At 37.4% G+C, this 27,454-nt stretch overlaps 2 protein-coding genes across 2 annotated transcripts; one reads left to right on the forward strand and one right to left on the reverse strand.

Moving 5' to 3' along the window:
- The first annotated feature begins 1,569 nt into the window (after positions 1-1,569).
- Positions 1,570-24,147, forward strand: LOC123766324 (uncharacterized). The gene is made up of 8 exons (XM_069321287.1): positions 1,570-1,627; positions 11,053-11,127; positions 12,349-12,540; positions 12,873-12,980; positions 13,371-13,496; positions 13,898-14,118; positions 21,678-21,784; positions 23,720-24,147. Exons 3-7 carry the CDS (start codon positions 12,465-12,467, stop codon positions 21,744-21,746), a joined length of 600 nt encoding a protein of 199 aa, XP_069177388.1. The 5' UTR covers positions 1,570-1,627; positions 11,053-11,127; positions 12,349-12,464; the 3' UTR covers positions 21,747-21,784; positions 23,720-24,147.
- An 821-nt stretch (positions 24,148-24,968) lies between these two features.
- Positions 24,969-26,453, reverse strand: LOC138362729 (uncharacterized). Its single transcript, XM_069321289.1, has 4 exons — positions 26,294-26,453; positions 26,011-26,118; positions 25,495-25,620; positions 24,969-25,093 (listed from the first exon to the last, which is right to left on the reverse strand). Exons 1-4 carry the CDS (start codon positions 26,436-26,438, stop codon positions 25,026-25,028), a joined length of 447 nt encoding a protein of 148 aa, XP_069177390.1. The 5' UTR covers positions 26,439-26,453; the 3' UTR covers positions 24,969-25,025.
- Between the last annotated feature and the right edge of the window lie 1,001 nt (positions 26,454-27,454).

Below are 27,454 nucleotides of genomic sequence, written 5' to 3' on the forward strand. Positions count from 1 at the left end.
ACAAAGTAACACTTAACATAGAAAAGACCTACTACATCCTATTTGGAAGCAAATCTACAAATGCAATTCAGCTTCAGATTGACAATGTAAACATCAGCAATAAAAATGATGGAAAGTTTCTTGGCATATTCCTAGACAAGAGACTCAACTTCAGTACCCACATACAACACATAACCAAGAAAGTCTCTAAAACAGTTGGTATACTCTCCAAAATCAGATATTATGTACCTAACTCTGCTCTCATCTCTCTATATTATGCACTAATCTATCCCTATCTCAACTATGGTATCTGTGCATGGGGTTCAACCACTGCAAACCACCTCAAGTCCATCATCACCCAGCAAAAATCTGCTATCAGAATAATATCAAATTCTGCTTTCAGACAACACACAGCCCCCTTGTTTAACTCCCTAAACATGCTTTTCATAATCTCACTCCATGAATTCTCTTGTGTCAACTACATTTACAAAACCCTGTTCTTAAATGCAAATCCTTGTCTGAAAGTCTTCCTGGACAGATGTAATAGGACCCATTATCACCACACCAGAAATAAATATCTCTTTGACATCCCCAGAGTTAAACTTAATCTGTTTAAACACTCTATGCAATCATCTCAAGATAACCTCAAGAAATAAAGGGACCCAGTTTATGGAACTCACTCCCTACTGAATTGAAAAGCTGTCTACATCATTCAAAATCAATACTAAAAAGTACCTAATTTCATCTTCATAGTTTTTCACCTTTTGCTTAAAAATTGCACTGTATCTATTGCTGCCCAATCTCCTAACCTTTAGGTTCCCAATTTGAACATCTTTACCATTGTGATCATTGCTGTCTTCTTATATGTGCTGCCAATCTGCTGTATGGTGTTTATAAATCTTGTTTATCTGTATCTTTTGCTACCCAGTCTCCCAATCTTTATGTACCCAATCTGAACATCTTTACCATTATGATCATTGCTTTCTTATATGTGCTGTCAATCTGCTGTATGGTGTCTATTAATCTTGTTTAAATTACTAATCAAGCTGTCAATGTAATCAATCAGAGCTTTAATATAACAATGAACTTTAATATACTTACTAAGCTCTCTCATCTCGTTTTTCTCTTGCAATGTATCTTTATCATTTATCAATTCTGATAGAAATTACCTACTTAAAATTATCTGCTAGATTAAGGACCTGCCCGAAACGCTGCGCGTACTAGTGGCTTTACAAGAATGTAAATACTGTACTATCCAATGTATTCTCACAAACCCAATGTACCTTCTTGTATATATATAAATAAATAAATAAATAAATAAATAAATAAATGTGGTTTTGTTATCCCCTATCGTTTGTGAGAAAAAAATGACTAATACGTTCGGCGAATGACTTTGACTTCGACTTGACTTTGACTTCGTTCATGGCATCGTATTTTCCATAATATATAAGGGTATGACAATGCATTTATATTATTTTGTATAAATAAGTTTGAAATTTCATGTACCCTAAAAATAGTAAAATAAAGAATAAGAATAATTAAATAATTGTTGTAGTAAATTGTCACACGTTCATCATACGCAAACGAACACACAGTGTGAAGCGTCAGTACAACAAGGTCCGCGCCATTTTAAAACACGGCTTCGAATGTAAGTAATGTTTTTTCTCGTACTAACACTGTGTTATACAATAGATTAGTTCTTGAATTCACAAATTTAGTTGTTACATCTGACAGAGTATGTTAGACGGTGTAATGCTGGTTCATGTTGACGTATTTGTGGGCTTGGTGGTGGTTTAACATAACAACAAAGGCAACTGCAGAAGGCCTATTGGCCCATACGAGGCAGCTCCTATTTATAACCCCCCAATCCCACTCATATACTTGTCCAACCCGCGCTTGAAACAATCGAGGGACCCCACCTCCAGCACGTTACGCGGTAATTGGTTCCACAAATCAACAACCAAGTTTAAAAGTGATGGCACCCCAATATGGGCACCCCACAACTGCATATTCTAGCTTTGGGCTAACAAAAGTGGTGAACAATTTCTTTAGTATTTCGCCATCCATGTATTTAAAAGCAATTCTGAAGTTGGAATGCTTGGCATAGGCTCCTCACACAATGTTCTTTATGTGGTCCTCAGGTGATAGTTTTCTATCTAGAACCACCCCTAGATCTCTTTCTTTATCAGAATTCCTTAAAGATTTCTCACATAATTTATAGGTTGTGTGGGGTCTATGTTCTCCTAATAATAATTCTGTGTGTGTCTGTCTGTCTGTCTGGATGTGTCTCTCCAGTTCTCTGTGTCCATCTCTCTCTCTGTATGTATGTATGTATGTATGTATGTATGTAAAACTAACATTAAACATCGAAAAGACTTACTACATCTTATTTGGAAGCAAATCATCAAATGCAATTCAGCTACAGATAGACAACATTAACATCAGTAATAAAAATGATGGCAAGTTTCTTGGCCTATTCCTAGACAAGAGACTCAACTTCAGCACCCACATTCAACACATAACTAAGAAAGTCTCTAAGACAGTTGGTATACTCTCCAAAATCAGATATTATGTTCCTAACTCTGCTCTCCTCTCACTATATTATGCACTAATCTACCCCTATCTTAATTATGGTATCTGTGCATGGGGGTCTACCACTGCAAACCACCTTAAGCCCATCATCACACAGCAAAAATCTGCTATCAGAATAATAACTAACTCTGCTTTCAGACAACACTCAGCTCCCTTGTTTAAATCCCTAAACTTGCTAAATATTAACTCCCTCCACACATTCTCTTGTGTCAACTACATTTACAAAACCCTGTTCTTAAATGCAAACCATGCTCTGAAACTCTCCCTGGACAGATGTAATAGGACCCATTATCACCACACCAGAAATAAATATCTCTTTGATATCCCCAGGGTCAAACTTAATCTGTGTAAACACTCTATGCAAATTAAGGGACCTAGTCTATGGAACTCATTCCCTAGTGAATTGAAAAACTGTAAAACTTTTGCCTTATTTAAAAGCAAAACCAAAAAGTACCTAACTTCATCTATTTAGTTTCCTACACTGAGCTTTAAATTTGCTCTGTACCTAGTGTTACCCAATCTCCTAATTTTTATGTAATATCAAACAACCTTATAATTGTGTTCATTGCTGTCTTCTTTTATGTGCTAGCCATATGCTGTATTGTGACTACCAATTTTTGTCAACTACCATCCAAGCTGTCATTGCAATCAATCTTATATTGTTTCTGCTGTATTGTGCCTACCAATTTGTTGTCAACTACCATTTTAAGCTGTCAATGCAATCAATCATAGCTACCTATGTGCTTTAATATACTGTACCTATAATTTTCTCATCTTTTTTTTCATTCCATGTAATCTGTTATCATTTTTTTGTCTATAAATTTTGCAAGTATTTACTTCCTTAAAATTTTCTTAGATTAAGGACCTGCCCAAAACGCTGCGCGTGCTAGTGGCTTTACAAGACTGTAATTACCATATTTGTATCCTCACATTCCTTATGTACATTCTTGTATATGCATAAATAAATAAATAAATAAATAAATATGTAATTACCTAAGTGTAGTTACAGGATGAGAGCTACGCTCGTGGTGTCCCGTCTTCCCAGCACTCTTTGTCATATAACGCTTTGAAACTACTGACGGTCTTGGCCTCCACCTCCTTCTCACCTAACTTGTTCCAACTGTCTACCACTCTATTTGCGAAGGTGAATTTTCTTATATTTCTTCAGCATCTGTGTTTAGCTAGTTTAAATCTATATGACCTTTTGTTCTTGAAGTGCCAGGTCTCAGGAAATCTTCCCTGTCGATTTTATCAATTCCTGTTACTATTTTGTATGTAGTGATCATATCACCTCTTTTTCTTGTCTTCTAGTTGTGGCATGTTTAATGCTTCTAACCTCTCCTCGTAGTTCTTACCCTTCAGTTCTGGGAGCCACTTAGTAGCATGCCTTTGCACCTTTTCCAGTTTGTTGATGTGCTTCTTAAGATATGGGCACCACACAACCGCTGCATATTCTAGCTTTGGCCTAACAAAAGTCATGAACAATTTCTTTATATCACCATCCATGTATTTAAATGCAATTCTGAAGTTGGAAAGCATAGCATAGGCACCTCGCACAATATTCTTTATGTGGTCCTCGGGTGATAGTTTTCTATCTAGAACCACCCCTAGATCTCTTTCTTTATCAGAATTCTTTAAAGATTTCTCACTTAATATATAGGTTGTGTGGGGTCTATGTTCTCCTATTCCACATTCCATAACATGACATTTATTAACATTAAATTCCATTTGCCAAGTGGTGCTCCATCTACTTATTTTGTCCAGGTCTTCTTGAAGGGCATGACAATCATCTAAATTTCTTATCCTTCCTATTATCTTAGCATCATCAGCAAACATGTTCATATAATTCTGTATACCAACTGGTAGATCATTTATGTACACAATAAACATCACTGGTGCAAGAACTGAACCCTGTGGTACTCCACTTGTGACATTTCTCCATTCCGATACATTGCCTGTGATTACTGCCCTCATTTTTCTATCAGTCAGAAAATTTTTCATCCATGATAGAAGCTTACCTGTCACCCCTCCAATATTTTCCAGTTTCCAGAACAACCTCTTATGTGGAACTCCGTCGAAAGCCTTTTTTAGGTCCAGATGATGCAGTCAACCCAACCATATCTCTCCTGTAATATCTCTGTGGCTCGATTATAGAAACTGAGTAAATTCGATACACACGATCTTCCAGATCAAAAACCATACTGTCTGTCTGATATTATATAATTTCCCTCTAGGTGTTCTACCCATTAATTTTGATTTGTTTTTCCAATACTTTCAATATTACAATTGTCAATGATACATGTCTATAATTGAGGGGGTCTTCCCTGCTGCCACTTTTGTAGATTGGAACTATGTTAGCCTGTTTCCACACGTCTGCTACGATTCCTGTACACAGGGATGCCTGAAAGATCAGGTGAAGTGGAATGCTGAGCTCAGATGCACATTCTCTCAGAACCCATGGTGAAACGCCATCTGGGCCAGCTGCTTTGTTCTTACTTAGCTCCTTGAGCATTTTTTCCACTTCGTCTCTAGACACCTCTATGTGCTCTATGTTGTTCTCTGGAATTCTTATTGTATCTGGTTCCATAAAGATTTCATTGTGTGTGTGTGTGTGTAATTACCTAAGTGTAGTTACAGGATGAGAGCTACGCTCGTGGTGTCCTGTCTCCCCAGCACTCTTTGTCATATAATGCTTTGAAACCACTGACGGTTTTGGCCTCCACCACCTTCTCACTTAACTTGTTCCAACCATCTACCACTCTGTTTACAAAAGTGAATTTTCGTATATTTCTTCGGCAGCTTTGTTGCGTTAGTTTAAATCTATGACCTCTTGTTCTTGAAGTTCCAAGTCTCAGGAATTCTACCGTATCAATTTTATCTATTCCTGTTACTATTTTGAACGTAGTGATCATATCGCTCTTTATAGAATAGACCTGGTTCTGTTTTACATTTGTCTGCAATCCCTTTTTCAAAATTTCTTTCTGCCTCTCTCCTCACTGCCGTGTAGTGGTTTCTCGCATCTTTGTATCGCTGGTATGTTTGGGGGTTCGGCCTCTTCCTGTATTGATTCCATTTTTGTGTCTTTTGGTCTCTAGCCCTCTCGCAATTTCTATTGAACCAATCTTGTTTCCTAGTTCTGCATCTCTGTTTTGGTATAATTTTTTTTTGTGCCTTTATCGTATATTTCACAAAACTTGACATACATCTCATTCACTTCCTTGCCTAGCATCAAGTCTGTCCAATTATACTCACTAAAAAAGTTTCTAATGTCACCATAATGTCCTCTCCTGAAGTCTGGTTTTTCAACTGCTTCAACCTCCTTATTTTCTTCCAGCTTATAACGCATTGCATACTTTATTCCCAAAAAGACATGGTCACTTTTACCCATGGGAGGAAGGTACTGAATGTCAAATATCTCTAACTCCTTCCTGGTAAATATCAAAGCTAGCATGGAGGAGGGAACGTCCCCTTCCCTCATCCTCGTAGCTTGTTTAACATGTTGATACAAGAATGTTTCCAGGATGAGGTCTACAAATTTACAGGTCCAAAAATCTTCTGTTTTAGCTTCATATGCTTCCCAGTCTATGGATTTCAAGTTGAAGTCACCGACTATCAACAGTCGTGATCTATCGTTATCCGCTCTCGCTATAATCTCTCATTATTGCTATAAGACCTTCACGTTTACTATCTAGCTCCTCCTTTGACCATGTGCTGCTTGGCGGTGGACTATATGCATTTATTATCATTAGTTTATCATCCTCTTTATTTATCTGTGTGTGTGTGTTGGTGTGTGTGTGTGTGTTGGTGTGTAATTACCTAAGTGTAATTACCTAAGTGTAGTTACAGGATGAGAGCTACGCTCGTGGTGTCCCGTCTTCCCAGCACTCTTTGTCATATAACGCTTTGAAACTACTGACGGTCTTGGCCTCCACCACCTTCTCACTTAACTTGTTCCAACCGTCTACCACTCTATTTGCGAAGGTGAATTTTCTTATATTTCTTCGGCATCTGTGTTTAGCTAGTTTAAATCTATGACCTCTTGTTCTTGAAGTTCCAGGTCTCAGGAAGTCTTCCCTGTCGATTTTGTCAATTCCTGTTACTATTTTGTATGTAGTGATCATATCACCTCTTTTTCTTCTGTCTTCTAGTTTTGGCATATTTAATGCTTCTAACCTCTCCTCGTAGCTCTTGCCCTTCAGTTCTGGGAGCCACTTAGTAGCATGTCTTTGCACCTTTTCCAGTTTGTTGATGTGCTTCTTAAGATATGGGCACCACACAACAGCTGCATATTCTAGCTTTGGCCTAACAAAAGTCATGAACAATTTCTTTAGTATATCGCCATCCATGTATTTAAATGCAATTCTGAAGTTAGAAAGCATAGCATAGGCTCCTTGCACAATATTCTTTATGTGGTCCTCAGGTGATAGTTTTCTATCTAGAACCACTCCTAGATCTCTTTCTTTATCAGAATTCTTTAAAGATTTCTCACATAATATATAGGTTGTGTGGGGTCTATGTTCTCCTATTCCACATTCCATAACATGACATTTATTAACATTAAATTCCATTTGCCAAGTGGTGCTCCATATACTTATTTTGTCCAGGTCTTTTTGAAGGGCATGACAGTCATCTAAATTTCTTATCCTTCCTATTATCTTAGCATCATCAGCAAACATGTTCATATAATTCTGTATACCAACTGGTAGATCATTTATGTACACAATAAACATCACTGGTGCAAGAACTGAACCCTGTGGTACTCCACTTGTGACATTTCTCCATTCTGATACATTGCCTCTGATTACTGCCCTCATTTTTCTATCAGTCAGAAAATTTTTCATCCATGATAGAAGCTTACCTGTGTGTGTGTGTGTTGGTGTTGGGGGTACCTAGTAGGCAGAACGCACTTCTCGGCCTACTATGCCGGACTGAACTTGTGATCATGTGGTCCTAGATTCGATCCCAGGCACCGGCGAGAAACAATGGGCAGAGTTTCTTTCACCCTATGTCTCTGTTACCTAGCAGTAAAATAGGTACCTGGGTGTGAGTCAGTTGTTACAGGATGCTTCCTGGGGGTGGAGGTCTGGTCGAGGACCAAGCCGCAGGGACACCAAAAAAAAAAAAAAATTATGAATTATTATTCAATAACTGTTAGAGTGCCACAGGGCAGCATCTTGGGACCTCTCCTTGTTGATACCTGGTTGATGGGGTTCTGGGAGTTCTACTCCCCAAGCCCGGACCGAGGCCAGGCTTGACTTGTTAGAGTTTGGTCCACTAGGCTGTTGCTTGGAGCGGCCCGCAGGCCCACATACCCACCACAGCCCGGTTGGTCTGGCACTCCTTGGAGGAATAAATCTAGTTTCCTCTTGAAGATGTCCACGGTTGTTCCGGCAATATTTCTTATGCTTGCTGGGAGGACGGTGAACAACCGCGGACCTCTGATGTTTATACAGTGTTCTCTGATTGTGCCTATGGCACCTCTGCTCTTCACTGGTTCTATTATGCATTTTCTTCCATATCGTTCACTCCAGTACGTTGTTATTTTACTGTGTAAATTTGGTACTTGGCCCTCCAGTATCTTCCAGGTGTATATTATTTGATATCTCTCTCGTCTTCTTTCTAGTGAGTACATTTGGAGGGCTTTGAGACGATCCCAATAATTTAGGTGCTTTATTGTGTCTATGCGTGCAGTATATGTTCTCTGTATTCCCTCTATTTCATCAATCTCTCCTGCTCTGAAGGGGGAAGTGAGTACTGAGCAGTACTCAAGACGGGACAACACCAGTGACTTGAAGGGTACAACCATTGTGATGGGATCCCTGGATTTGAAAGTTCTCGTAATCCATCCTATCATTTTCCTGGCTGGCGCAATATTTGCTTGGTTATGCTCCTTAAATGTTAGGTCGTCAGACATTAGTATGCCCAAATCCTTTACATGCTGTTTTCCTACTATGGGTACATTTGATTGTGTTTTGTACTCTGTATTATGTTTAAGGTCCTCATTTTTACCATACCTGAGTACCTGGAATTTATCACTGTTAAACATCATGTTATTTTCTGATGCCCAGTCGAAAACTTTATTAATATCAGCTTGAAGTTTTTCCATGTCCTCAGTCGAGGTAATTTTCATACTGATTTTTGTCATCGCAAAGGATGATACGAAGCTGTGACTTGTATTTTTGTCTATATCTGATATGAGAATAAGGAAAAGCAGCGGTGCAAGGACTGTACCCTGAGGTACAGAGCTTTTAACTGCACTTGGACTAGATTTTATATGGTTGACCGTTACTCGCTGAGTCCTGTTTGACAGAAAACTTAGTATCCAGCGTCCTACTTTACCGGTTATTCCCATTGACTTCATTTTGTGTGCTATCACGCCATGGTCACATTTATCGAAAGCCTTTCCGAAGTCCGTGTGTATCACCTCAGCATTCTGTTTTTCTTCTAATGCCTCAGTGACTTTGTCGTAGTGTTCAAGTAGCTGTGAGAGGCACGATCTTCCCGCTCGAAATCCATGTTGGCCTGGGTTGTGAAGGTCATTGGTCTCCATGAAATTGGTGACCTGACTCCTAATCACTCTCTCAAATACTTTTATGATGTGCGATGTTAGTGCAACTGGTCTATAATTCTTTGCCAATGCTTTGCTCCCTCCCTTGTGTAGAGGGGCTATGTCTGCTACTTTAAGTGCATCTGGTATCTTCCCCGTGTCCAAGCTCTTCCTCCACACTACAGGTATACTGAGTGCCTGTGCTACCGGCACTTTGCATTTCTTTATAAATATTGAATTCCATGAGTCTGGACCTGGGGCCGAGTGCGTGGGCATGTTTTCAATTTCTCTTTCAAAATTTAGTGCGCTCGTGTTGATATCAGTTATATTTACAGGGGTTTGAATATCCCGCATAAAGAAATTGTCTGGATCTTCCACTTTCGTTTATTGGAGTGCTAAACATGTCCTCATACTGCTTTTTTAGGATTTCACTAATTTCTTTGTCAACCTCCGTGTATGAACCTTCACTTGTACGAATAGGTCCAATACTGGCAGTGGTTTTTGCTTTTGATTTCGCATATGAGAAGAAATATTTTGGATTTTTCTTTATTTCCTGAATTGCTTTCTGTTCTAACTGCCTTTCTTCCGTTTCATATGAGTGTTTCAATTTCCGCTCGATTTCTTCAATCTCCCTATTTAAATTATTCATTCTTTGACGGGAAATTTGTGTCTGCATAAGCAGTTCCGTTATTTTTTTCCTGCGTTTATAGTGTCGTCTGCGTTCTCTTTCCACGTTAGATCTCTTTCTGGCTTTCCTCAAAGGAACATGTTTCAGACAGACTTGATACGCTTCAGAAGTCAGTTTTTCTATTCCTTCTGTAGGACTTGTATTACTTAGAACAGTTTTCAAAGGGAGCCGGTCGGCCGAGCGGACAGCACACTGGACTTGTGATCCTGTGGTCCCGGGTTCGATCCCGGGCGGCGGCGAGAAACAATGGGCAGAGTTTCTTTCACCCTATGCCCCTGTTACCTAGCAGTACAATAGGTACCTGGGTGTTAGTCAGCTGTCACGGGCTGCTTCCTAGGGGTGGAGGCCTGGTCGAGGACCGGGCCGCGGGCACACTAAAGCCCCGAAATCATCTCAAGATAACCTGAAGATTTCCATGGAATGTTTGTAAGTTCCCTGTTTATTATCTCCCAGTCTATCCTTTTATTATTAAAACTGAATTTACTGAATAGCCCCTCTCGCTTTATCAACATTTTAGGTCTATTCTGAGTATTGATGGTCGTTTGCACTTCAATGAGCTTGTGATCTGAGTATGTGGTATCTGATATCGTAATGTCTCTGATAATGTCTTCATTGTTCGTAAAGACCAGATCTAGAATATTTTCATTTCTCGTTGGCTCCGATATCTGCTGATTGAGTGAAAATTTGTCACAGAATCGAAGTAGTTCTCTAATCTGGGGTTGGTTAGGTCCCGATAGATTTCCTGGTATTATAATATTGTTTGATATTTTCCACCTGAGACTAGGCAAGTTGAAGTTACCTAGGAAGATAATATCAGGTATCGGGTTCTCCAAATTATCAAGGCTATTCTCTATTTTGTTTATCTGTTCTGTGAATTCCTCAGCTGTTGCATCTGGCGGTTTGTATATTAGAATAATTACTAAATTTATTTTCTCTATTTTTAATCCCAGTACCTCTACCACCTCATTTGTAACGTTTAGGAGCTCCGAGCATACAAGGTCTTCCCTAATATACAGACCCACTCCTCCATGTGACCTAATTTTCCTATCACACCTGTATAGGTTATCCTGGAATCCAGATCTCACTGTCCAATTCCCCTGCATGGGTTTCTGTGAAAGCTCCAAATACTGCATTTCTCCTATTTCTGCATTTCTCATTTCTCCTATTTCCAATACTGCATTTCTCCTATTTCTTATATACATCAATGATCTGCCTATTGTCTCTTAACATTTGTTTCAAACTGCAGGTACTGCAGGCAACTACTACAACACTACTGAACCGGATCATTCATGTAGTAACAAGGGAAAAAATCTACAGAAAGGTAATGTGAAAAAAAAACATGCAGCATTTTTGTTTTTATTTCTATGGTACTATACGTTTGCTCAGTTGTTAATTTTATATGAAGTTCTCACAAATTAATTAATAATAGGTGTTTTTACATTGAACTTTATTACCATCCTTATCTCTAATTTTAAAAAATGTGATATGAACCGCCAAATTCTATTATTTGGGGCTACGCCTGTGGTGTCCCATCCCAGTACTGTCATATAATGCTTTGAAACTACTGATGGTTTTGGCCTCCACCACCCTCTCACCTAACTTGCTCCAACCGTTTCTACCACGCTGCTTGCGAAAGTTAATTTTCTAATATTTCTGTGGCATCTTTGTTTGGTTACCTTTTACAATATCTTCTTTTTATTCTACCATCTAGTTTTGGCATTTTATGCCTCTAACCTGGGAGCCACTTAGTGGCATGTCTATACCGTTTCCAGTTTGTTGATGTGATTCTTTAGATATGGGCACCATACAGCCGCTGCATATTCCAGCTGTGGTCTAACAAAAGTTTTAAACAATTTCTTTAGTATTTGACCTATGTATTTAAAAGCAATTCATAAATGTAAGCAAGTGTAGCATTTGTCTCCAGGTGTTCTTCACATTTAGCTATAATTATTTTTTCCAATATTTTCACTTACACTTGTAATACAGGGTACTCCTCCTAGGTTGCCTATAGTGTCCTTTATTGAAATAGAGTTTAACAACCATTTCAATGTTCCTATTTTCTTTTTGATTATATCTTAACATATAATTAATGTCCAACAGGACATGATTACTCTTTCCAAAGGGAGGATGGTATTGAATATCAAATATCTCTTCTCCTTTTTTGTGAATATTTGATCTAGTACTGATGGAATAATTTATATAATAATCACTAGAAATTATTTAGATAAGAATTTGAATTTATGCATGTCTTTGTTTTGGCATGCCTCTATTTCCACATGTTACATTTCTGCATGTCTCCAATTCTGAAAGTGTTCACTTTTGCATGTGCCTGACAAGGATGTTATATACACCAGCTTTAATTATTACTCACTCTTGTAACAACCCCCACACCAGCTTTTCTCAGCAGACAGTTTCCCACACATTGTATATAATGCATGACTTGTTTTTAGGATTTTAATACATATTGCATTTGTCAATACATTATTAACAATAATATTGGTAATATGGTAGTCTAATGTAGAAATTTGACTCTCTTTAACAGAATGTACGAGTTTAAGCGAAAAAAGCAACTCCAATACAACAACTGATGGATGCAAGTATCAAGAAGACTAAAACGTATACACAAAATGCATCCAGAAGGCAGAAGAAACGTCAAATATGGAAAGTGACACAGACACAAGTTTTCACCATAGGGCAGCAAAATACAGAAGAATAGCAAATGATGTGGATAGGGGTATGTAGGAATGAATGTTTAGAGTTATTCAAAATCATTGTTAAAAAAATGAAACATGATTGGCTTAATGGAACAAATAATCTTATTTACTAGGTAATATATTTTGCTAGGTAATATATTAAAAAATATATATAGATATATATAGATTAAGTTTTTCATGCCCGAAATGCTTTGCGTAATAGTGGCTTTAGGCATTGTATGTACTAGCCCTATCTATAAATCCATCACTCTTTGTAAAATCTCTTGTATGTATGTACCTTACCTAAAAAAACATTTGATTTGATTTGATATGTTAATAGCTTTTCTGAATGCATTAAACGTTTTTGTTTCAGACAGTGAAGATTCACCACCAAGAAAAGTAACCGTTTCCATGCCCCGAAAGACTGCCGAGTGTAAGCTGACTCTAGATGAACATCAAAATAATATGATACAGGAATCAGGTAATTTAATTTAATTCAAAACATTTTATTTCTTTTTGTATGATGGTTTTCTTTTTAACAGAACAAGACAGAACTGGTAAGCTTTATGTAACTGGAGAAACATTTACATACACAGATAGTAACATATACTTGTGCATGATTTTAATGTAATATATTTTTACCAGCCTTCAGGGTGATGGAAACAGTTGATAACTTTCTTGGTGTTGCTTCATTGTCTGAAACAAAATTTTTTAATGCATTCAGAAAAGCTATAAGCTAATGTAATAATTCAATAATTACTATTTGTAGTTTTATGTATTTAAAACTATTTGGTAAATATCGGGAATTGAGCAATATCATATTTATTATTTGGTTTTTAAATTTAATACTTATAATTTCATATCATTTCAGAGACAACGAGTGATCTGGGCTTCGAACTCAACAGGAAAGGCTTCCGTAGACCTGCTTCTTTGCTACGTAATAGAGACGAAAATTTGAATGATTATTTGGTGGCTAGCTCTCCTTTTGAAAAATCTAGTAAGTACCGATTTATTATGTTTATTCTTTATTTTTTTTAATATATACAAGAAAATACATTGGGGGAGAGTACAGACTAGAAGTTTTACATTCTTGTAAAGCAACTAAGTAGATGATGGTAGTATCATCAAACAATACAGGTTTAATCATGTTAGAGACATAAAGCAGATCATTGATGTATATAACAAATAGGAGGGGTCTAAGGATGCTGCCCTGTGTCACCCCTATCATAGAGTGGGAGAGGTTACATAATTGAAGGCTACATATTGGTGTCTGTCACTAAAATAGGATCGGATGCATTCCGGATCCACTAAGGATCAATACATATATCATATATATGCACGATAAATGCTTGTTCTAATTTTTTTTTTTTTTTTTTTTTTTTTTTTTTTTTTTTGCAGTAACAGAAAAAATGGATTACATAATGAAGGAACTGTCAAAATTGACATTTTTATCAGGGGATATCCTGAATATCGTCAAAATGATGGAAACCCGTATGGTCAAAACACATGAAGATATACCAATCCTGGAAGACATTCTTCCATCCCCACTTGAAACTGTTGAGCAGGTGGAAAGTCTTTCACACGAGCTAAAAGTTAACATTGAATATAAAAAGAGTATGGTAAGTGTTGCTTAATTTCTTTTAGCCTTGTACATGTCTTTTGATTAGTTTTTTGGGGGATGAAGGAGGGGGGGGGCACAGAATTGATTGTTCAGTGTTATGTTTAAGGTGCAAATACAACAAAAGCAAAAGCTGCTCAAATTAGTGGATTTTTGTAATAGTTAAGAAGGAAAATAGTTTAATGGTATTTATTTATTACAGTTGGAAATTAGAAAATCTAATGTTGAGATTGAAAGATTATATATTATTCTCTATTACCTTACAGCTTATGCATTATTTTAACACTTTCCTGGATTTTCCACTTGGAATTACGGGAGTTTTGCTTAACCGCTTGTCGGATCACGACGTAAATTTACGGACCGTGTTTTATATTGGGTATTTACTACTCGATCGACTTGGGGTTTGTATGAATATGTTTGCCAATAAATTTTCGTTTTCTCTAATAGGCACAGTGCCTATTTGAGAAAACGGCAATGTATTGTAACTTTGAGACTATTGAGTTGGTGACACAACGAGGGTAATCGCCCACTTCATACACTCTTGTGTTGGCCGCGATCATGATTCTACATTTATATGCATATGTCTGTGTAGAGAATTTTATTCCGAACACTATACAAACAAAAAAAAACGGTGTGAATCAAGTATAAACTTGAAAAAACAAGAGCAAAGTAAAAACTTTTTAAGCTCACGGGTACAAACGCGCGTAAGATTTTATTCGCCGCAAATTTATTTGACGCTCTGTTGGCCAATTCTACCCATGTTCTTATAGAACTTTCTATTGCGAACACATTGCTATAAAAATGAAATACGTAGCTCAAGAAATATTGTCAGGACAGTGAAATAAGTATAAACTTTCAAAGCGCTGCATCACAACAGTGTCGTCGCTGCTGAAATCACGGCTAACGCTTCGCCCAGTTCCCACACTCGTGCGGAACATAATTAGACATTGATAGGCATATGTCTGGGTGGTGAATTTTATTGCGAGTTCAGTGATATCAAAATAAGCGCTGTAGGATGGCTGTGAGGCTGGCAACAAACGAAAGAGTATGAACATTTACTTCCTGTTTGGGTGTCACGGCGAGTCATCTTCGTGTTTATTTACTTCGTGGTGGGATAGCAAATGCTTTGGTGACATTTTATGCATATGATCTTGTAGAGAATTTTATTGCCAACGCATTGATACCAAAATGAAAAACGTAGCTCGAGAATTGATGTTAGGAGCGTGAAAAGATTATACACTTTTTTGTGTTTACGCTTGAGCGCCCAGAACGCCTCGCGCACAACCCGCTTTATTTTCAGCAAGTGCCGCATGCACTAAAGTGTTAACAGGTCCAGACGCTGTCTCTAATGGGCGGTGCAAACTGTGGAGACACAGTGAGACGAATGAAGAAGAGGATAGGGACCTATGGGGTCTGGTCTCAGTATTCACTTGTTGGGCGCAAGAAGAAACGTGTCTTCAAAACCTTGGATATTTGTAATGTAATAATAAGTACGTAAATTTGACATTTTTTTTGTATTATATAAGTATAAATAAATATAATATATATATATATATATATATATATATATATATATATATATATATATATATAATATATATATATATATATATATATATTATATATATAATATATATATATATATATATATTATATATATAATATATATATATTATATATATAATATATATATATATATATATATATATATATATATTATATATATAATATATATATATATATATATATATATATATATATATATATATATATATATATATATATATATATATATATATATATATATATATATATATGTCGTACCTAGTAGCCAGAACTCACTTCTCAGCCTACTATGCGAGGCCCGATTTGCCTAATAAGCCAAGTTTTACTGAATTAATATATTTTCTCTAATTTTTTTCTTATGAAATGATAAAGCTACCCATTTCATTATGTATGAGGTCAATTTTTTTTTATTGGAGTTAAAATTAACGTAGATATATGACCGAACCTAACCAACCCTACCTAACCTAACCTAACCTATCTCTATAGGTTAGGTTAGGTTAGGTAGCCGAAAACGTTAGGTTAGGTAGGTTAGGTTGTCGAAAAAACATTAATTCATGAAAACTAGGCTTATTAGGCAAATCAGGCCTTGCATAGTAGGCTGAGAAGTGAGTTCTCAGCCACACACACAGTACAACCTCGATTCAACGTACCCCGATTCAACGAATCTCCAGCTAGTTCGCACACTTTTCAGGCCGGATTTACTCGCCCAGTTCGAAGCATATATCGAAGCGGGGGATGTTCGGATTTGCTTACGACGTCGAGACAGAGTTCACAGACTGGTGGAAAACTTTCACATTCTATCACAGATTGCAATTATTAATTCCTTCATATGACAAGTTCGATCACACAAGTGGACCACACAAGTGGACCGCACATGTGGTCCACAAGCTTATGATGTTGGGACAGAGTTCACAGTGGTAGAAAACTTTACCATACCATCACAAATTACAATTAATAATTCCTTCATATGACAAGTTGGATCACACAAATGGACCACACAAGTGGACCACAAGTGGTCCACAAGCTTACGATGTTGGGACAGAGTTCACAGAGTGGTGGAAAACTGTCTCATTCTATCACAAATTACAATTAATAATTCCTTCATAAGACAAGTTGGATCACACAAGTGGACCACACAACAAGTGAATCATATGAACCAAACACCAGCCAGAATGGTCCACAAAAAGTGACGCATATGAACCAAACACCAGCCAGAGTCGTCCACACAAGTGAACGACTGAGTTTCAATGATTTTCGTTCACCGATTTGTGGCACACGTATCTTTGTAAATTAATTTAAAGGCTGAAGCGTGAATAGCTAGCTAATATGTTGAAATCTTCTTATATACATTTTCTGTGAGGGTGGACAGATAAGGGAATACTGTACAGTAAACCCCACTTTACAGTGAGGTTTCACTCGCTTTCGTCTGTGTTGTCAAAGTTCAGTGACCCATGGCTTTGAACATTTCACATTAATAAATCATTACTAAAACTGGTGTTTTAATAACTCTTTATTATCCTAATTAAACTAAACTAAATAAAACCAAAAAGTATACTGTAATAAGATAGATATCTCCTATTTGAGAAATTATTCACGTTATTGGCAGCACAACTCCAGCACGAGTGGACAGGTCTAATCCCTGTCCATTCAACACCATGCTTGTTGTGTTCGATTTCGTCGCCACAGTTCAGCGATCTACGGCTTCAAAATAATAAAATTAATAAATCGGTTCTAAAATAAGTATTTTTTATAGCTCTTATTATCGTAATAATGTTGCTAAATTAAATATATAACCCAAAAATATATAATTTGATGTAAATCGAATATTTAAGAGAAATTTGTTACTGGATCAGGCTTAAACACCAGCCTACTGAAGGGTGTACTTATAGACTTAGTCTGCGTTCGTACAGTATGCACCCAGTGCCCTTAGCTTTGTCTGCGATTGACGTATAGTATTTATCTGCCGGTGGAAGAATAATCGTGGAATTGACCATTTTTTTACTACAGCTCTTTGGTTATAAAACAAAATGTCTCGGGGGGCTTACTAATAGTGCCTTATTAATGCCAAAAATGAAGCAGTATTTTGCAAGAACTAGTAGCAGAAAATCAACCAGCACGAGAACAGCCGTATCCAGCACGAGAACAGCCGTACCCAGCAAGAGAACGGACACCAACCACGAGAACAGCCGAACCCAGCACGAGAACAGCCGTACCCAGCACGAGAACAGCTGTACCCAGCACGAGAACAGCCGTACCCAGCACGAGCACAGTTGTACCCAGCACTGGTACAACAGCCGTACCCAGCACTGGTACAACAGCAGCCAGCACCAGCTGAGAAGCAGCTGAACCCACAACAGCAGCGAGCACCAGCAATGCTGATGCAAACATCTAAAAACATCGTGTGCAGCATGAATAGTTAGAACAAGTGTTAAATTTAAGTGTGTACATAGTGTTAAAATTAAAGTTGCAGTAATTATAGTGTACAATAGTTTTCATAAACTGTATTGTAGTACTCAACATACAGCAGAACTACTTTTTATCAACACAGTGCTATCGACAACGCACTGCAGTACGTATTTAATGTAGAGCATTCACAACTTCACGAAACTTCAAGATGGACATAACTTCAACAATAAGGTAAATTTATGAATTACAGTATTTTTTAGTAGCGAAGTAATATATAGGTAGAGTATGTAATATGATAATGCATTTTTATTGTGTACAAGAAAAAAAAAGACACTGACACAAACACCTCCTGAAGGTCACCTCTTGCAACGAATCCAACGAACTGGGGTTGGTCCCATATAGTACGTTGAATCGAGGTTGTACTGTATATTTATATATATGCATTTCTTTGTAACAGTGCAAGTATTTTGCACTCTTTCATGTATAATTGTGAATTATAATTGTGGGTGGGTGTGTATGTGTGCGTGCGTGTGTGTGTGTGTTGGTGAGGGTGTGAGATGGTAGTGGAGGAGTGGGCTGGCTTGTGCTGAGTACTTTTGAACAAAGAGGTGCCTTGTGTACTGCAGGACCCGCCTGGGTCCTATAAGGGTTAGTTTTGCTTCTCGGGCCTTATTTGGGCATGAGGAAGAGAGTACACAGCTTTCCCCACGTTGGGGAGGGCTGGGAGATTCAGTTAGCGACCGCCTTACACAGAGAGAAGGTGACCAGCCAGTCTTCCTCACCCTGACGGGTGACACTCCAGGCACCCTCAGGGTGTATCCGTCTGAGTTGTGAGGTAAGAGTGTCAGTAATGCATTGTCTTGATTGGGTGTCTTAGTGGTGACGAGCTGAACCATTTAGCCATGTATGGTGTGGGCGTGTATGGAGTGGGTGATCCCCCCCATCCTTTTAATTTGGTCAATATTGTGTTAAATAGTAGGATGTCAAAGTATTAATTGGAATAATTTGAGAAAATTTGGATTCAATAAATATCTGTGTAGAATCATTAATTGGAATAATTTGAGAAAGTTTGGATTCAATAAATATCTGTGTAGAATAAACTTGACTTTTGTTTAGTCCTCTTTTTGAACCAATGTCCCCACAAGTAAGAGTTAAGGCTAGAGAGATATCTTGATGAACACGTGAGAGATAACTAAATTAAGCAGTGTTCCTGTCGCATTGTTTAAGTGGAAGTGAAGTTAGATTCAATGACAGGTGGTGGCAGCAAACATCGGAACATCTTAGTGTAACATCATAGATAGAATAAAATCAGTCCAGTCTATTCTCCCCTTTCTTCTTATTCCTCCTACATCACTCTACTCCTCCTCCTTCATTCTCTCCCTCCTGCCTCCCCTTCTTCCCGTTTCGCTCCCCGTTTTCTATTCCCGCCTGCCTCTTCTCAGTTCCCGCTCGCCCCTCCCCCATGTTCTATCCACCCATCCCTCCTCCTCTTTCCTCTTTCTCCTCCTTCTACCTTTACTTCACTTATACTAATTTCGACGATCAACCCCCCCCCCCCGTTACATCTTTATAAATATTGAATTCCATGAGTCTGGACCCAGGGCTGAATGCATGGGCATATTGTCAATTTCTCTTTCAAAATCTGTCACACTCGTGTTGATATCAGTTATATTTACAGGGGTTTGGATATCACCCATAAAGAAGTTGTCTGGATCCTCCACTTTCATGCTTTGTATCGGAGTGCTAAACGTATCCTCATGCTGCTTTTTTAGGATTTCAATAATTTCTTTGTCATCCTCAGTATATGGACCTTCACTAGTACGAATAGGTCCAATACTGGCAGTGCTTTTTGCTTTTCCTTGTGTAGGATTTTTATTACCTAGAACATTTTCCCATTGAATGTTTGTAAGTTCCCTGTTTATTTTCTCCCAGTCTATCCTTTTATTATTAAAATTGAATTTATTGAATAGCCCTTCTCGCTTGTTGTTTCTCGTGGGCTTACTACCGTTATTGATGTTAGTTTGCACTTCAATGAGCTTGTGGTCCAAGTACGTGGTGTCTGAGACAGTAATGTCTCTGATTAGCTCATCATTGTTCGTTAATATGAGGTCCAGCGTGTTCTCGTTCCTAGTCCGTTCTGTTATCAGCTGACTGAGCGAGAATTTGTCACAGAATCTCGGTAGTTCTCTGACCTGTGATTGGTTATTTCCATTTCCATTTTGGGTGTGTTGTTTTGGTAGTGATTCGTCCATTTCTGGTAGTAGTGCGGTTGTTGTGTGGTGTAGTACTTGTGTGCTTGTTAATGACTTGTATTCCAGTCTTGTGGGTATCTCCTTTCCCCTACGGGCCAACTGCTTTGTTCTTACCTAGCATTTTGCTTTGTTTGGGTATGAATGTTTGTGTGCCTTCATTGTATATTTTGCAAAATTTGCCATATATCTCATTATTTACTTCTCTGCCTAGCAACAAGTCTGTCTAATTATACTCATTAACTATTTTTCAAAGTTCCCCATAGTGTCCTTTATTGAAATCGAGTTCATGAACCGTTTCAATGTCCTTATTTTCTTCTAGATTATATTTTAAAGTATATTTAAATGTTATTGTTATTATTGTTATTAAATGTTATTGTGACATTGCATTGCAATTGAGCTATGTTGTTTACCATATCGTTCATTTCGTGAGTATAAGTATAGATGCCACACTTGTGACAGGTAAAACCATGCCTTTTTTGAAAAATAGCACCGTCTGTTGCACGTAAGAGCAACCCACACTATATTATGTTGCGATATTATTTCAATATTTCCGATTGCATTGATAATTTGAATTTTCATAGATTTCAATTTATTTTCATTTTGATTTAATAATTTTGTGTGACATTGCATTGGAATTGAGCTGTGTTGTTTACCATACTGTTCATTTCATGAGTATAGTTTATTTTTTTATTTTTTCATTTCATTTTTTTAGCTGTTCTTATTTTTCAGTGATGGGAATATCAGATCATTTGATGTTCCCAATTTTCTGATGGGAACATCAGATCATTTGATGGTCCCAATTTTCTGATGGAAGCATCAGACCATTATGGAATGCATCGGATGAGGTAGTTTGGAATGGTGGGGAGGACGAGAGGGGGGATGGTGGGGAAGATGAGGGGACAGAGGAGAGGGTAATGGTGGGGAGGACGAGAGGGGGGATGGTGGGGAAGATGAGGGGACAGAGGAGAGGGTAATGGTGGGGAGGACGAGGGGACTGGGGAGTTGGGGATGGTGGGGACAGGGGAATGGAGAATGCTGGCGAGGACAAAGGGACAGGTGAATGGGAGATGGTATGGGAGGAAGAGGGGACAGGGGAGGGGGAAATGGTAAGGAGGACGATGGGACGGGGAAGTGGGAATAGTGGGGACGGGGGAGTGGGAAGGATGAGAGGACTGTGGAATGGGGAATGGTGGGTAGGACGAGGGGACGGAGGAAGATTGGAGAACAGGGGAACACCTCAATAAACGCCAACAATGTATTATTACTCTGTGGCTTCGTGTCTCCCGTCAAAGTGAATTATAATTATATATATCAATTAATTCTTGTAAATTTCCAGAAGCCTGTATCAACACCCACACTAATGCAACTGAGAGAGATGTTGAGACAAGTATTGCTGATATGTTGAAGAACGCCCCAAACAAACTCGGTGGAAACAGATACAAGGTAAAGTTTGCCAATTTGCTGTAGTCAATTCAATCTCTTTTTAGTAACCTTTGAGAACATTTATGCTATGAATAAGATAAAATAATGTAACTGATTTTGACTAAATATGTAGATATATTTAATTTTCTGAGCACTAATAATGAAAGAAAACCAAAATAAGAGATGGCTACTATCTCTAACAATGGGCTGGAATAATGCAGGATATAATATTGTTTTATAAAGATTCTTGTTTTAGTTTTTTTTCTATAATATGGAAAGGGTTTTTACTTAACTCTTAACATGCTCGGGGTTTAATATCCTATCATCCCCACAGGCACATGTCATTTTGAAAAAAAAAAATTATATTTCTCTTTCTAACCTGTTAATTTGTGTTCACTGATCACGGGAAAAATAATAAAAAAATCGTAAGTGGCATATATTGCCCGCTATAGGGCGGGGAAGTCTGGCAAATTATAGGCGCTGACTCCGCGCGCGTCCCAGGCAGTCTGTTGCTCGCAAGCTGTCAGGCCGGAGTTGCCACAGAGAGATAATTACCGAATTATTTCAATGTCTCTGATTTTTCATACTTTTTTTGCTGTAATATTATTCAATAGTGTGTAGTTTGATATATTTATATAATAAAATGAGTGAATCATTGCTGTACTCAAAAATATGGTGTGCATATTGTTGATTCAATTATGTTCATCAATCAGTGAACAAATACTTTGTCGGTTATTACATTATAAGCACAGGTTATATATAGGTATCTGCATGTTTTGTTCACTATAACGAACCACTAAGTAGCTATTATGAGTCAAAAAGTAACGAGGAGTGACCGCCGTGTACCAGCCAGCCACTCCCGCCCTCCCTCCCTCCAGTCATCTGACTCGCCCACATTTTCCTCCCACAATAATGTTTTTGCTATAATTCACTATATACAGACATTATATATAAGTATCTACATGTTTTGTTCACCATAACTGTACATCTAAGCTTGTATGGTGAGTAAAGGCACAAAGATGTGGCTACTCACACAGTCAGCTGATCGGCGGCCGCCCTCAAGGCCAGACGCACTAATATTTCTCCTCCAACAATACTGTGTGGTGTTATTACGCTATATACACACATTATATATAAATATCTACCTGTTTTATTCACTATACTTGTACAAATAAACTGGTATGGTGCCCAAAGACCATCGTGGTAACCAGTAAACAACACCGTCGTCTGCACGGTGGCGTCGTGCAGACGACGCCACCGCCCTCACCAAAATGGCGGCTTTAAACCTTCTCTTGCTGTTTACACCTTCTATACACACGTTATATATAAGTATCTACATTTGTGTTCACCATAGCGAACCACTAAGCTGGTATGCTGAGTGCAGTCAATAAAAGGTGGCCACACAGTCAAAAGACATCGCCACCACCCTCCCTCCCACAGTATTACTCCTCCTTCCATGGCGCACAGCGCTAAATATCACCACAATCCTGCTATTATCAGAACCCTGGTCAGTTTTATCACAGTCAGGGGTCTTCTGTAATAATATCATCGCTACATAATAGCATGAACAAGTATAATTTGGCATTTTTAGGCGATGCTGTGGTCACAAGCTGAACAGCAGTGCTGTTAGCTCATGCTGCGTGCGTCAGGCTTGGTTGCTCACTCAATACTGAGGCCAATAACACCCGGGAGTTTGGCCCACGATTTTTTTTTAAAATGGCGTCTGTTTACAAGAGCCCTGATGAAGGTGTGGTGAACCCCGTGTATTCGCGGGTTGTTTAAATCTTGCGTAGTACTCCAATACATCATATGACGTGATGCGCAGTTGACTGGAACAACATCCAGCACGTCATATGATGTGATGCGCACTTTAAGGGTTAATAAATTAAATATTATATAATAAAATAATTTATGTATTATTGAAATCAATTAGTAACAAACAATATTTTATTACAGGGTGGTGAAGCAAGAAGACATGTGCATCACACAACAGACTTGGATATGAAGAATACTAAAAATGGTGGCGAGCCTGGTGGCAACCGCTGAATCTTCTCTAGTGTCTATATAGAATCTATATGTGTGTGTTTGTATATATATACTGTATGTATATACAGCCACCTGCTCAGACCCCCAAAGAGATGGCATAGACACTGTGTCTTCCCATATTAACAGGGACTTGATGAAATTAACGTCTAAATGACCCCTCACTTGCTCTAGTGCTCTTGGGAGGTGGTGATCTTTGTGGTATTTAAATACTCCGAAAATTACCATCTCTTTGGGGGTCTGAGCAGGTGGTGGAGAGGGTTAAGGCGTACCTGTTATGCCAGTTGCTGGAAGGCTTCTGTGCTGGCTAGGGTTCGAGTCTCCTGGTGGGAAAGTGTTCTAAAGTTGTATACTTGACTCTCGTGTTTAGGAGAGTTGTGCCATATATATATATATATATATATATATATATATATATATATATATATATATATATATATATATATATATATATATATATATATATGCAATTGACGATCACAAAACACTGATCATTTTATGCGGAAAATCCACAGAGAAATATGAAATGAGGTGAACGTTTCGGCTTGTTAAAGCCTTTGTCAACACCAGACTGATGTTGACAAAGGCTTTAACAAGCCGAAACGTTCACCTCATTTCATATTTCTCTGTGGATTTTTGGCATATTTATATATATAAATAATATATATGTCGTACCTAGTAGCCAGAACGTCGTACTCGGTTTACTATGCAAGGCACGATTTGCCTAATAAGCCAAGTTTTCCTGAAATAATATATTTACTCTAATTTTTTTCTTATGAAATGATAAAGCTACCCATTTCATGATATACGAGGTCAATTTTTTTTATTGGACTTAAAATTAACGTAGATATATGACCGAACCTAACCAACCCTACCTAATCTAACCTAAAATATCTTTATAGGTTAGGTTAGGTTAGGTAGCCGAAAAAGTTTGATTAGGTTAGGTTAGGTAGTCGAAAAACAATTAATTCACGAAAACTTGGCTTATTAGGCAAATCGGGCCTAATAAGCAAGTAAGGTAAGCAACACTTACCTTACTCAAGCTAAAAAAATTAAGCAACACTTACCATACTCTTTTTATATTCAATGTTAACTTTTAGCTCGTGTGAAAGACTTTCCACCTGCTCAACAGTTTCAAGTGGGGATGGAAGAATGTCTTCCAGGATTGGTATATCTTCGTGTGTTTTGGCCATACGGGTTTCCGTCATTTTGACGATATTCAGGATATCCCCTGATAAAAATAGTCAATTTTGACAGTTCCTTCATTATGTAATCCATTTTTTGTTACTGCAAAAAAAAAAAAAAGAAAATAAAAGGCTTATTAGAACAAGCATTTACTGTTGCATATATATATGATATATGTATTGATCCTTAGTGGATCCGGAATGCATCCGATCCTATTTTAGTGACAGACACCAATGTGTAGCCTTCAATTATGTAACCTCTCCCACTCTATGATAGGGGTGACACAGGGCAGCATCCTTAGACCCCTCCTATTTGTTATATACATCAATGATCTGCTTTATGTCTCTAATATGATTAAACCTGTATTGTTTGATGATACTACCATCATCTAATTAGTTGCTTTACAAGAATGTAAAACTTCAAGTCTGTACTCTCCCCCAATGTATTTTCTTGTATATATAAAAAAAAAAATAATAATAAACACACAATAAATCGGTACTTACTAGATTTTTCGAAAGGAGAGCTAGCCACCAAATAATCATTCAAATTTTCGTCTCTATTACGTAGCAAAGAAGCAGGTCTACGGAAGCCTTTCCTGTTGAGTTCGAAGCCCAGATCACTCGTTGTCTCTGAAGTGATATGAAATTATAAGTATTAAATTTAAAAACCAAATAATAAATGTGATATTGCTCAGTTCCCGATATTTACCAAATAGTTTTAAATACATAAAACTACAAATAGTAATTATTGAATTATTACATTAGCTTATAGCTTTTCTGAATGCATTAAAAAATTTTGTTTCAGACAATGAAGCAACACCAAGAAAGTTATCAACTGTTTCCATCGCCCTGAAGGCTGGTAAAAATATATTACATTAAAATCATGCACAAGTATATGTTACTATCTGTGTATGTAAATGTTTCTCCAGTTACATAAAGCTTACCAGTTCTGTCTTGTTCTGTTAAAAAGAAAACCATCATACAAAAAGAAATAAAATGTTTTGAATTAAATTAAATTACCTGATTCCTGTATCATATTATTTTGATGTTCATCTAGAGTCAGCTTACACTCGGCAGTCTTTCGGGGCATGGAAACGGTTACTTTTCTTGGTGGTGAATCTTCACTGTCTGAAACAAAAACGTTTAATGCATTCAGAAAAGCTATTAACATATATCTATATATATTTTTTAATACCTAGCAAAATATATTACCTAGTAAATAAGATTATTTGTTCCATTAAGCCAATTATGTTTCATTTTTTTAACAATTATTTTGAATAACTAAACATTCATTCCTACATACCCCTATCCACATCATTTGCTATTCTTCTGTATTTTGCTGCCCTATGGTGAAAACTTGTGTCTGTCACTTTCCATATTTGACGTTTCTTCTGCCTTCTGGATGCATTTTGTGTATACGTTTTAGTCTTCTTGATACTTGCATCCATCAGTTGTTGTATTGGAGTTGCTTTTTTCGCTTATACTCGTACATTCTGTTAAAGAGTGTCAAATTTCTACATTAGACTACCATATTACCAATATTATTGTTATTAATGTATTGACAAATGCAATATGTATTAAAATTCTAAAAATAAGTCATGCATTATATACAATGTGTGGGAAACTGTCTGCTGAGAAAAGCTGGTGTGGGGGTTGTTACAAGAGTGAGTAATAATTAAAGCTGGTGCATATAACATCCTTGTCAGGCACATGCAAAAGTGAACACTTCCAGAATTGGAGACATGCAGAAATGTAACATGTGGAAATAGAGGCATGCCAAAACAAAGACATGCATAAATTCAAATTCTTATCTAAATAATTTCTAGTGATTATTATATAAATTATTCCTTCAGTACTAGATCAAATATTCACAAAAAGGAAGAGATATTTGATATTCAATACCATCCTCCCTTTGGAAAGAGTAATCATGTCCTGTTGGACATTAATTATATGTTAAGATATAATCTAAAAGAAAATAGGGACATTGAAATAGAGTAATCATGTCCTGTTGGACATTAATTATATGTTAAGATATAATCTAAAAGAAAATAGGGACATTGAAATGGTTGTTAAGCTCTATTTCAATAAAGGACACTATAGGGAACCTAGGAGGAGTACCCTGTATTACAAGTGTAAGTGAAAATATTGGAAAAAATAATTATAGCTAAATGTGAAGAACACCTGGAGACAAATGCTACACTTGCTTACATTTATGAATTGCTTTTAAATACATAGGTCAAATACTAAAGAAATTGTTTAAAACTTTTGTTAGACCACAGCTGGAATATGCAGCGGCTGTATGGTGCCCATATCTAAAGAATCACATCAACAAACTGGAAACGGTATAGACATGCCACTAAGTGGCTCCCAGGTTAGAGGCATAAAATGCCAAAACTAGATGGTAGAATAAAAAGAAGATATTGTAAAAGGTAACCAAACAAAGATGCCACAGAAATATTAGAAA

This window comes from Procambarus clarkii, chromosome 9 (genome assembly GCF_040958095.1).
Source record: "Procambarus clarkii isolate CNS0578487 chromosome 9, FALCON_Pclarkii_2.0, whole genome shotgun sequence".
In the NCBI taxonomy this organism is placed as follows: domain Eukaryota; kingdom Metazoa; phylum Arthropoda; class Malacostraca; order Decapoda; family Cambaridae; genus Procambarus; species Procambarus clarkii.

What these genes read in the sequence shown, in the direction of transcription:
- LOC138362729 (XM_069321289.1), bottom strand. Translation starts at nt 26,438, where the DNA reads ATGGATGCAAGTATCAAGAAGACTAAAACGTATACACAAAATGCATCC. An exon ending in AGCAAATGATGTGGATAGGG is followed by an intron (nt 26,119 to 26,293) that starts GTATGTAGGAAT and finishes TTTTTGTTTCAG; the next exon opens with ACAGTGAAGATTCACCACCA. An exon ending in TAATATGATACAGGAATCAG is followed by an intron (nt 25,621 to 26,010) that starts GTAATTTAATTT and finishes ATATCACTTCAG; the next exon opens with AGACAACGAGTGATCTGGGC.
- LOC123766324 (XM_069321287.1), top strand. Translation starts at nt 12,465, where the DNA reads ATGGAAAGTGACACAGACACAAGTTTTCACCATAGGGCAGCAAAATAC. An exon ending in AGCAAATGATGTGGATAGGG is followed by an intron (nt 12,541 to 12,872) that starts GTATGTAGGAAT and finishes TTTTTGTTTCAG; the next exon opens with ACAGTGAAGATTCACCACCA. An exon ending in TTGAATATAAAAAGAGTATG is followed by an intron (nt 14,119 to 21,677) that starts GTAAGTGTTGCT and finishes GTAAATTTCCAG; the next exon opens with AAGCCTGTATCAACACCCAC.